At 39.1% G+C, this 12,310-nt stretch overlaps 1 protein-coding gene across 3 annotated transcripts in view; it reads left to right on the top strand.

Moving 5' to 3' along the window:
• The window catches only part of LRRC7 (leucine rich repeat containing 7), a 250,821-nt gene that overhangs the window by 218,037 nt on the left and 20,474 nt on the right, over positions 1 to 12,310 (top strand). For 2 of the 3 annotated variants that reach the window (XM_077823906.1, XM_077823904.1), the window contains 3 exons: positions 302 to 421; positions 5,836 to 6,054; positions 7,961 to 8,053. In XM_077823906.1, the coding sequence (XP_077680032.1) occupies positions 302 to 421; positions 5,836 to 6,054; positions 7,961 to 8,053 (432 nt within the window). The remainder of the gene's footprint in view (positions 1 to 301; positions 422 to 5,835; positions 6,055 to 7,960; positions 8,054 to 12,310) is intronic. The other variant, XM_077823907.1, reaches the window with a different exon arrangement.

Below are 12,310 nucleotides of genomic sequence, written 5' to 3'. Positions count from 1 at the left end.
TGTTCCATGATTTCAGACTTTGAGTTAATTTTCTCACCTCTCTCATTATTGCCAAGATAATTAATGAGCATCTAAAGTTCTCCCATTTAAAGTAAGGTCCACAGACAACAGTGCAGTCAAGACTGCAGCAAGTATATAGTTCTTATACATTAACACGATATGGGGATAAAGCATAAAATGATTCCCATTACAAATGAAATGCTGTGCAACTGAACAAGGTGGATTTGGGGCAAAAGTAAGTGGTGGTTTTATACAGTGATCTGTCAAGGCACTAAAGTATATCCTACCATTTTTACAATAGACCCCATCACAGCAGAGCAACATTCTAGACAATGGACAAGAAGATGTTTCTGCTAGTAGCCAATGGAACCCATATCCACTTGGAAGGCGGGATGTGCCACCAGATACCATTACTAAAAAGGTAACCAGTAGCAACATGATGATATAAAATCAGACATTTATGTACTGTCAGCTTTTTCCTTCACCCACCAAAATCAGCAGCAATCCCCTTACTCCAGTTGGCTTCAGTGGACACAGGATAGGTGCAATGCATTTTTTCTTCAAGGCTTAGAACAGCTTGTAAATTCATAATCTAATCATATTTTCAGTTCTAACCTGTTTTTGAGCTCATTTATGCCAAGTTAACTTATTATGTTTGCAAAAGTGGATGCATGTACCAGTATGTTCTGCATACACAAACTAGATAGCTGGGCAAATAACTGCACACTCTAGCTGCACAAAAAATTCATATTCCTACATTCTTAGGGTACAGTAATTTAATGCAGTAATTTAAAACTAAGTGTGGAGAAAGAGACCAGCTCAAGGCTTGCTGAAAATTTGGCCATTGGTGGTAATTGTTAATCTACATGTTTTGGTTCTGATCTTTCTTGCATTAGTTAGAGGAGTGAACAAAGTGAGTAAAAATGGTGTACGTGAATCAGAGTCAGGTCCAAAGACATAATGAATATATTTGCGAATGCTGCACTTCAAATACCTTTAAGTATTGATCAGGTAAATATTTTCCTACTGGCTTCAGATTTTTTCATTCAACATAGAAGCAGCAGTCTTTGCCATTACAAAAATTATAGAGTGAAAAGAGGTCATTTATAAATGTGCAGGAGAATTACTCAAGTAGGTCATCAGGTCCAGCTGCAATAGAAGTCACTCTGCTCAGTGCAGCCCAGGGACCATTCCCTCCTGGAACCCCCAGGAACATAAATCATTGCAAGAGACAACAGGTGGTTGAAGGCAGATGGGGCCCTGGCCTTGCATTTGTGGAGCTGGGCACTGAGAGTAGGCTGAACCACTCAAAGGGATTGTATAGTATACACAGGAGCTGGGAGAAGGATTCTACTTCCTGAGAGGAGTTACACCTGATTTTCTCCAGTATATGTGAGGTCAGGATTAGACTCATCAGCTCAAACAATATATTTTATGTCTTGTATTGGAACTCTGATATGCATTATTGTGATAAGAAACTGAAAAGTGAAATCCGTATTAGACATTTCAATATCCTGCTGTGCAGATGTGGTATGTGGTATGTTAAAACATTACACAATGCATCAGAATCTGTTTAACTCATTGGCACTATCCATTGTTGTAGCCATCGTCAGCAGTTTGAATTGCATTGGCAATAACGGACTCCCAGCTTCAAATAATTAACTTTTATGATGGATGTTAAAATAATATATAGAATACAAATTAAATCAAGGGAAAACATTCCATACAATAGAGATGTTTTTTCAGCAGAATTTCTGTTTCTGTTTCTAAATGATTTCTGTTTCTAGAAAAGGATTTATTCTCAACTTAACCTTTATACAGCAGAAACCATGCTATAAAGGCACAAGAAGCATTGATATAATCTTTGCAAACAAAATCTATGAAAATGAAAGAGAGAATGAATGATGAATATTATTTACTTTTCATTCTCAATAGGTATTTTTAACGTGTATTTATGACAATGCTAATTTCCCTTGCATTGAATGTGACCTAGAATATTTTGTTTAGTTTTTTCACCAGTTGAAGGCTTAAATGTAGCAATCATTTTGAAATTAATTTCAGAGTCTTCTGTAAAATTAAATTCTCATATACTGAATAATGTGATTTTGTAAAAATAAATAAGGGGTAAAACTGCACTCCCACTAGCATAATCACACTAGCTTTAATGGGTTTGTGTCAATGCAAATGAGAGCAGAATCTGGTACAGAGCCCCATGTGTGGAACCTATCCATAATAAATCTAATTTCTTCAGTTTAAATGACAGAATATATATCATGTAAATGATCCATACCTGTAGGACCAGTGTTGATTAGTTACATGGTAACTACGAGGCAGTGGGTTATCACCATGTAACTGCAGTATGTATGTATTGTACCATACAACCATGGTAATTACCGTGCAACTATTAACTATACAATTACATAGTAATTCATGGTTATTTCTCTCCTCTTAACTATGCAGCGTGTAGATTAAATGCTGGTTACTTCTAGCTCCAAGGTGATCAATTACACAGTAATCTGCAGGCAATCATTAGAATATTTCCATTAAAAAGTAGTTTGGTATTTTTGCCCTTTGATTTAGAATGCCACTCTGTAAATCTATTCATTTGCTGAAAAACAATCCTCTCCTCATTTTAATACTGCTGGAGATGCACTTTTTCTGTGGTGCCTACGAGAAACTAGTTGACAAAGTCATCTACATATTTATCTTATGAGTTAACTGCTCATTATGAGAAAGAAAGGGATTCACTGTTAGGAGATAAGATCACTGAAAATGAAGCTGGGGATTGCTCAAGGGGCAGATGAATGAGGTTGAATGAAGGAGGGGAAATAGAAGAAAGATAGTCAGACATAAACCTGGTGTATCTGCCACAAGAGGATCACCCCAGTGGCATGGAGCCAGAATACAAGCACCAACATCACCCACTCCCCTCCTTGCAGCTGATATAGGGAACATGGCTAGGGAAAAGGTGTGTGGGCCAGGGCATTTCTGCACCTTGGCTGCTGTATGAGCCCCTTGAGATTCATTTGGTCTGTGGTGAATTTAGTACAAGTTAGTGGTCTATGCTAGTACACATGACCAATGGACTGCTGGCCTAGAATTAGAATATGCAAAAGTGATTAAAACTGCTGTTGCCCTCCTCTTCTGAGTTGAGTGCATGCCTTGCCCATAGCTGAGGAGCTGGTGCTCTGTTTTGTTTTCATTATGTGCATCTGTCACTCAGCCCTGAGGTGATCCAAGCCAATAAAATAGATATGAAGATTTTTTTGGTGTTGGGCCACAATTTCTGTATGTAAGACCTTTAAGCAGATTTCTTCCTCTGAGGAAGACAGTGCACCTGCTGTGGACTTCTGTGAAGCACATCTTCAGGTTACATTTGTGCCGTGACTTGAAGCTGATGAGATGCTACTCATTTTCAAGCATCCCATGATGACTATCTGGTGAAAATAGTCGGGCTCAACTGGTAGTGATCAATGGCTCCATGTCTAGTTGGCAGCTGGTATCAAGTGGAGTGCCCCAAGGGTCGGTCCTCGGGCTGGTTTTGTTCAATATCTTCATAAATGATCTGGAGGATGGTGTGGATAGCACCCTCAGCAAGTTTGCAGATTACACTAAACTGGGAGGAGAGGTAGATACACTGGAGGGTAGGGAGACGATACAGAGGGACCTAGACAAATTAGAGGATTGGGCCAAAAGAAATCTGATGAGGTTCAACAAGGACAAGTGCCGAGTCCTGCACTTAGGACGGAAGAATCCCATGCACCGCTACAGACTAGGGACCGAATGGCTCGGCAGCAGTTCAGCAGAAAAGGACTTAGGGGTTACAGTGGACGAGAAGCTGGATATGAGTCAACAGTGTGCCCTTGTTGCCAAGAAGGCCAATGGCATTCTGGGATGTATACATAGGGGCATTGCCAGCAGATTGAGAGACGTGATCGTTCCCCTCTATTCGACATTGGTGAGGCCTCATCTGGAGTACTGTGTCCAGTTTTGGGCCCCACACTACAAGAAGGATGTGGAAAAATTGGAAAGAGTCCAGCGGAGGGTAACAAAAATGGTTAGGGGGCTGAAATACATGACTTATGAGGAGAGGCTGAGGGAACTGGGATTGTTTAGTCTGCGGAAGAGAAGAATGAGGGGGGATTTGATAGCTGCTTTCAACTACCTGAAAGGGGGTTCCAAAGAGGATGGCTCTAGACTGTTCTCAGTGGTAGCTGATGACAGAACAAGGAGTAATGGTCTCAAGTTGCAGTGGGGGAGGTTTAGGCTGGATATTAGGAAAAAAATTTTCACTAGGAGGGTGGTGAAACACTGGAATGCGTTACCTAGGGAGGTGGTGGAATCTCCTTCCTTAAAAGTTTTTAAAATCAGGCTTGACAAAGCCCTGGCTGGGATGATTTACTTGTGGATTGGTCCTGCTTTGAGCAGGTGGTTAGACTAGATGACCTCCTGAGGTCCCTTCCAACCCTGATATTCTATGATTCTATGAAAATCCAAGTACAGAGTCAATGTGAAACTACGGATATATTCTGGCCAGATCCTCAGCTTGTATAAATTGGCATAGCTTCATTAAACAGCTAAGGATCTGGCCAGTTATCATTAAGGCATATTGTTTTGAGTCACTAGATCAGATTTCTCCTTCTGGCCATGTTCTGCCTCTGTGATCTTGGGCAAGGCACTGAAGTTCTCTCAGGGTCTCTAACATGCCTGTCATAAATTGCTGAGTTTACGTACTCTAAAGATGGCCAGTAACATAGGATTGTGATGTTTCATGGAGGTAGTAAGATATGAGCATTCCTTGGAGCATTCATTTTACTCATTCCTTTATGGCTAAGTTGCATGCCAATTATTAATAAGCATCAACAGTTCAATCCTGTCATCATAAACAGTATAAATTGTTTTCAATTAATTTATTTTTAGATTATTTGACTCAAATGTGTATGTAATGTATGTGTATAAACAGAATGTATGTTGAAAAGTAAGCAAGTGTGCAACTTTACCATGTCAAGAATAGAGTAACATACAAACCAAACCCCACATGTTAGAGCAATAAAATTGAAAATGTGACAGATAAGCAGGGATTGAAGACTATTATCAGTGGCCTTTCTCTGATAAATATCAAAAGACAGTGAACAAAATAACACAAGTTCAATATTTTCCATAATTTTGAAAAGTATGAATCTTTTCAAATTACTAACTACTAGCTCTTTTCAAAAAGTTGATAATCCGATTAGTGACATTGGTAAACATAAGGTCATGTAAAAAACACATTCTTTATTGGGACAATGCATTGACACTGAATAGTATCCAGTTGGCTTCTGCTAGCCTGTGACATGATTATAAACAAGCACTGAATTTAAACTATATTATAAAATGTGATTTTTAATAGATAATCCTGAAACAGTGTACAATTTAGGCCAATATTTGTGATCAATAGAGAATAAGCTCTATTCCAAACTATCCTCAAATTCAATGCTACCCAATATTTAACATTTTTTAGAATGTGCTGCAAAATCATCTTATTTATTTCATCGTTATATATTTTCATTTCATGAGATTTTCGGACCAGAAACATATAACATGAAATAAGGCATAAAATATTTTCCTTTTATGTATCAGACTCTGTACATTTGATCTCAGTTATGGCTCCTAGATTCACTAAATGCAATGGATAAATCCTTGCTGGTTTTAATCACGGTTGTTTCCAACTGTGGTCAAAAGGCAAACCTCTGATATTTATTTAAGAGGTTTGCTTTTACTTGACTGTGTAAGTTGTAATAATTGCTTCTTTTCAGCTTCCTGAATTTCTGGCCTAACGGGTTACGTTACCCACAGGCAGGTAGCCATATCCAGACTTTGATGGGATCTCAAAGCCTACAACATCGGAGTCGAGAGCAGCAATATGAAGGAAACATGAATAAAGTTACCATTCAGCAGTTTCAATCACCACTGCCAATTCAGATCCCTTCTTCGCAGAGCTCTCGGGCACCTCAGGCCGGGAGGTGCTTAATTCAAACCAAAGGGCAGAGGAGTATGGATGGTTATCAAGAGCAGGTGAGAAAATGTGTATATAAATAACATGCTGATGAAGCAACATTGGGGGTGGGGGTTCCTGTCAGGTAGCAGCTAAATTGTTAGGAAAGTGAGGGGCTACATTAACAGGAAGTTGTGATTCTTGGTCTATGTAAGGATTATCAACTTGCAAGGATTTTGATTCGTGTTTTATGATTGTGTGTACATGCTTAGGCTTGTTGATTATGAATGGCAATTACCATATACACAACATTGAGCAATGTGAGTGATTAGTCTGATATTTTACGGAAAGAGCAGAACTTTGAGCCTACTTATAGTTGAGTTCCTGTGGATAGATTTTAAAGATAACTTTCTGTCTGCAACAGAATCATGATTTTTTTCAAAGCATTTTGGTTTTGTTTTATGGTTGCATTATTCCACTGAGGTTGCACTTAACACAGTACTAGCAAATTGAATGGACATAAATTGTACTATTGATCATGCCATTTCTCTAAAAGCATTCATTGAAATGTCTCAAGGGCCTTAATCAGCTCCAGTCTTTTTATTTGTGCCTGTAGCAATTTGTTTCACTTGGAAAATGTATACCCACTCCCATTCCTGTCCACTTTCTAACTGGGTACTTGAATACTTATAATATTTGGAAACCTAAAAAGCCTACTTACAAACAAATAAGTGATGCATTTAATGACAAATATGATCCACTTTTTATCAGGAAGTTTACTGACATTTTCCCCTGATTCACTAATTAAAATGGGTGCTTCAGTAACAAGTATGTCATAAATGTACCCATGTTGTGGACAGCTGACAGATTTATACATAAATGTGTTTTTAAAGTTTTATTCCTGAAAGTACTGCTTAAATTTAAATGTGATGTTTTTACTTAACGTTAACTGAAAACCTAAAGTCCGACACAATGCAAATTCATATTGATATTTTTCCAGGTGCTTTAATGGGAGCTATAACAGGCCTATTATTGCAGTTATTTTAATAGTATCATTGTTAATCTAAGAATTGACACTTTCTGAGATGGTCCAACTGATCCAGAGTTTTTTGGCCTTTAGGACACAGTGCAGCCAATCTCTTCTTTCTGGCATTGATTTGAGAGGCAGAGTACCAAGGGATGATGGGGAAATTGATTGGTTGTGGAGGATGATCCTATTTTCTACCACTGAAGAAAGGAGGATTCATGTGCATTTAGATGTGTTTTATTGAACAGTGTATAGGCTCTTAGGTATGAGGAAGAGTGTGTATTTTAGATGTCTGAACATTAAATAAACAAAACATTGAAGAAAAAGAGCTTTTAAGGAATAATACTCAGAGAAATGAGAAACCGCAGTTTTTCAAGTGGCTTCTGCATATTACCACTGGTGGTATCTGGTGCCTCTGGCATTGATTTGCGGAATTTTTCTAGTGAACAGTGTTTGTGGACGTCACTCACCTAATCCCTCCCTCATAGAGGATTCTGAGGATATAAAATGGGGAGAGGCCTTAGCTAGCCTTCAGTTCCTTTTAAACGACCAAAAGTGCAGTGATCTGAAATGAGGACACTGTGTGTAGTAACTTTCCTCATCAGTTTCTTTTAATTTTGCCCTTTGTGGCTATTTTCTTTTGAGTTAGTTAGATTAACAGTTACTTTGTAAGGTGTTCTTCAGTCAGACGAATAAAGAAGAAACAGTACCTGTCAGGCACAGTTATTGTTTGCATGATCCTCAGAAGTGTGAGGGCATATTAAAAATGATGAAATATCACATTTGTGTACTTCAAAACAACATTATTAATGTTTTTTAATACTCTGCACAATATAATTCAGAATGGTCAACTCCAATAGTTAACCATAAACCAAAATGTGTCAGGCAGAGACACAATTGTTTAGAAGATTAGCTTTAATGATGGTGTTCGATTATCTTTCCATATCTTTTTGACATAGTTTTGTGTGAGAATAGAAAAGAATCCTGGACTTGGATTTAGTATCAGTGGTGGAATAAGTGGACAAGGAAATCCATTCAAACCTTCTGATAAGGTAAGATGTGAATTTCTTACTAATGGTCTTTATTACAGAGAGCCAAACAATGTCCTCAGATACAAGCATGTGAAATTCAATAGAAGTTGTGAACATACAGAAATTGGTCCAGGATGTGACTTTTTTAAACAAAAATGGGTATTTTCCTTCTGGTTGATAAATAAAGGTTTAATCAAAACAGGCTATTCCCTGTATTGCACTAGTTAATCTTTTCATGCGGTTTGCCTTTTCCCAAGTACCAACTTTCTTGACTTGTTGTAAGTAGGGTTGCCAATTTCCTAATTCCAGTAAACTGAACACCCTTGCCCCACCTGCTGCCCCGCCACTGCCATGCCCCTTCCCTGAGGCCCCGCCCCTGCCCAAGGCCCGGCCCCTGTTCCCTCCATCCCCCCTCCCTCCATCGCTTGCTCTTCCCACCCTCGGTCATGTACTCATTTTCACTGCAAGGCCCAAACAGGCATATTTATTGTTTTGACAGATGTATTATGCTAAGTTCAGGTTTTATTTGTTACAGGATGCTAGAGCTGGCAGCAAAATAGTCAAAAAGGGTAATTTTTAAAAAAATGAAATTTCACAAAGGTTTTCATGATTCTTTCCTTTCCCTCTTCCCATTTTTCATAACCAGCTCCAGTTTTTTGTTCACTAAAGTTATTGTAAATTTATTTGTGGAATTAGGACCACACATTATCAAAGCTGCAATGGGTCCATTAAAGGCCCAGTCCTGAAGCCCAAATACAAATCCATAGAGCACAACCACAGAAATGCACACCTGTCCAGATACCTATATAAATAAATATGTAGAAACTGACTCCCACACCTACATGCAGATACACACATGTATTCATGTGTACACATCTAGCATGCACTAACACATATACTTCTACATTATTTATTATTTCAATTGTTGTTTAGTGCCTACAGACCCCAACTAAGATCAGGACTCCACATTGGTAGGTGCTGGACATACACATAAAAAGAGAGAGTCTGCAACAAAGAGTTTATAATGTAGCTAGACAAAGGTGGGGACAAATGTATGATACATTGGCTCTTCTGCAATTACTAGTCAACAACATTCACTTTTTAAGAAATAATACATTTCTTTTAGAGTTCCCTTCTGTTTTAAAAACTTGTTATGAAATGAATACACAGACATATTTTATGTCATCAATTTTTTGTGCACAAGCCAGAAAAAGGAATCAAAGTCAGAGAGTTAGGCTGCAAATTTTATTCACACAGGTATACACACATGCGGCAATACACACACTTCCCTACACAAAGACACACAGTCTCTTACACACATACAGTGCATGCATGCACACACTTGCCGACACAGAGACACTTTTTCATACACTTTTCTGGGTGCTGCCTGGAGGGGAAAAGATGGAAGTGGGGGAGAAGGTGAGGGGATGGAGAGGGAAAGAGGCCAAGGACGAGAGCAGGGTGGAGGTGAGAAGGAGAATGGGGGGGGTCGGGGGTCTGTGGGGGCCAATGGGGATGCAGGGGGAGGCAGAAGGCTACAGGGGGTGTAGGGAGCACAGGGTGTATAGTGACATAATGGGAGTGCAGCAGTGTATGGAGGTGAATGGGATGCAAGGGTGTGAGGGGGTGAGGGACATGGGGATGGTGGTCTGGGAGGTGGAGAAGATGGGTAGGAGAGCACTGTAGAGGATACAGGGCTGGGATGGATGGTGTGGGGGGCAGGATGGGACGGGGAGGGATGCAGTGAGGGGGATGGGGGACGGGGGATCGGACAGGGAGGGGAGGGATGCAATGACGGAGGCATTGGAGTGTGGGAGGGGGTGGGACGGAGAGGGATGCAGTGAGGGGGGTGGGGGTGTAGCCACATTCCCAGCACTCAGAGATGGGGACACACATACCTCCAACTCCTTCTGGAGGAGAAGAGGGCTGGGCAACAGCAACACCTGGTCACCCTAGTTGTAAGGGTATATTTTTTCCAGAACAAACCTACGACCTGATCCAACTCCTTCTGAAGTAGTTGAAAAGATTCCTGTTGATTTCAGTGGGAGTTGGATTGGTCCGCTAATTAGGAGGATAAATTCACTGGTATTTTAAACAGTAGTAGTATCATAAACTAGCTTCAATTGCCTAGACTTTTGCCTACTCTGCCAAACACAACAGATTCTATCTGTACTCTGCAGATTAATAGTGGTGGAAAGGTCTATAGAAGACTCTGCACAAACTTCCCTATAAATGAGCATGCCTTTTAGTAATCAGGATTGTGAAGTTTTTGGTAATAAACATCTGGATCCATTGCATGTTTACACTAAATAGCCTAGGAGAATGATGTATTTCTTTAGTCAGCAAAATGGGGACAAATAAAAATGTGACAATCAAGGGTTATCAAATTCAAATGGTCTAGAGATTAGAAAGTGGACTCTGAGGCCTCTGAATTAATCTGTGATGTGTACTAAAACTAAGTGGAGCTTGTTACATATAAAGGACTATAGGTTTGTATATTTTAAACATGGTGTTATCTGTGTTAAGATTAGACCCAATCCTACTGGGTGGCCAGCACCTCATCTCTGCACCCGTCTATGCCCACTAATTTCAGCGTGAGCTGAGAATGCTCATCAAATCATAAGATTGGTGTATTTTTTTAAACAAATCCTCATATGTAGCCTTAGACCCCATTTTTTTTAAAAATTCCCATCAGCATCGATTAAAATTGAAAGGAAAATTAATATTTACAGAAAATGTCAAATGCCTTTGAAGGTACCCATGTAATATGGACAGGTTCTAACGATTTTTTATGTTGTCAGTTAGTGAATTTGGACTACAGGGAGTAGATCATTTTATTCTGTATAACCAATAGACATTTGAACCTGTAGTACTTAAAACTGTATTGGTATTGGTTGAAATGCTGCTTAATATGGTCTTTCCAATGTGCTTTATAACAAATGTAAATGTGACTTCATGTCATGGTTCCTAATTTGGCTTATGATATTATAATTAAATTCTGTATCAGTTGTTTTGACAATTGAAATTCTTCACACTTTTCTTTTAAAAAAGGAACCATGTTCCCTCATGAATGTATCTACATAAGTAATAAATCTGATTCTGTAACAACTGTATATAGCAAAATTATAACCATATTTTTTAATATGATTAACAATTGATCAAGAAAAGTTTAAATTGGACCAGAGAATTGTCTTTTGAGAGAAAGTGAGTTAGACTGTCTGGGGTTGCATTTCTACATTGTTATTTCTTTTTATCAAAGGAATTAATTATTTCAGGTTATTTCAAATCATTGCTCTTAAATCCTTACATGTTTTTACTTGAGATCTTCTAAGTGTTTTTAATGCTTCAATCATTATTTGCTTATTTATAATAATTTAAAGGTTATAGTGGGGCTCAACTTCTCTCTCATCGTACAATTCCAATAATTTAGATATAAATACTTCATGTACAGTATTTTACTGTATACCACGTGAAATCAGCAAACTTATAGTACACCATGCTAAAGAATATTCATCCTCATAATAATAGTTAAAATAAGATGTGCTGATGGAGTAAAAGTGTCTCAGAATTGCCTAGATCATCTTGCCTGCTCAGTCCATAATAACCTTAGCCAACAGCAACTCTGAGTGACCTCTCCTTGTCTCAGTTTCCTAATCACCTTGCAGTTATTTTGATGGAGTCCTCAACCCTTTTCCTATGTGCAGTATCTTCTGGACAGTGTTTTTGAAATGGTCTGGCCTCCTTGCCCTCCCCCTTCTGTGTGTTATCCAGAGGTCAGATTCCAAACTAAATCAAGAGGAAGTTTATTTAACCAATCCTTATTTCCAAGCATGACCTATATAAAAGAGAGAAGAACCAAAGGTGCCGGTTAAACATAGTAAAAAGATTGTGTAAGAGCAGAGAAATGGTGTGACAGATAAAGAAGGAGTGCAAACGAAATTATTCAAAGGGGGAGCCAAAGGAACAGAGAAGTAACTGAGAACATAATCCACTCACATTAACATATGGGAGAACTTGATGTCCAGTTGTGAAAGTGGGACAGGCTCAGCAGTAAGGAAGGGAGACTCACGAAGGGACAATAGGTAGCTCCTCTTCCAGGAGTCTCTGGCACCCATTGATCAGCTGGAGGCAAGGGGTGCTGAATGGCCAGCATACCCAGTTCCCAGAATTTAACCCATCGCATGAGGTGTGGGTAGTCTCTTTCAGCTCCAGTCCAATATCCCACCCTACCCACCTGAACAAGGAATGGGAACCTGGCCTGACAGATGCTGCTGGTCT

Source organism: Eretmochelys imbricata, chromosome 8 (genome assembly GCF_965152235.1).
Source record: "Eretmochelys imbricata isolate rEreImb1 chromosome 8, rEreImb1.hap1, whole genome shotgun sequence".
In the NCBI taxonomy this organism is placed as follows: Eukaryota; Metazoa; Chordata; order Testudines; family Cheloniidae; genus Eretmochelys; species Eretmochelys imbricata.
Note: the sequence above shows the minus strand (reverse complement) of the source record. Positions and strands in the feature narration are given on the sequence as shown.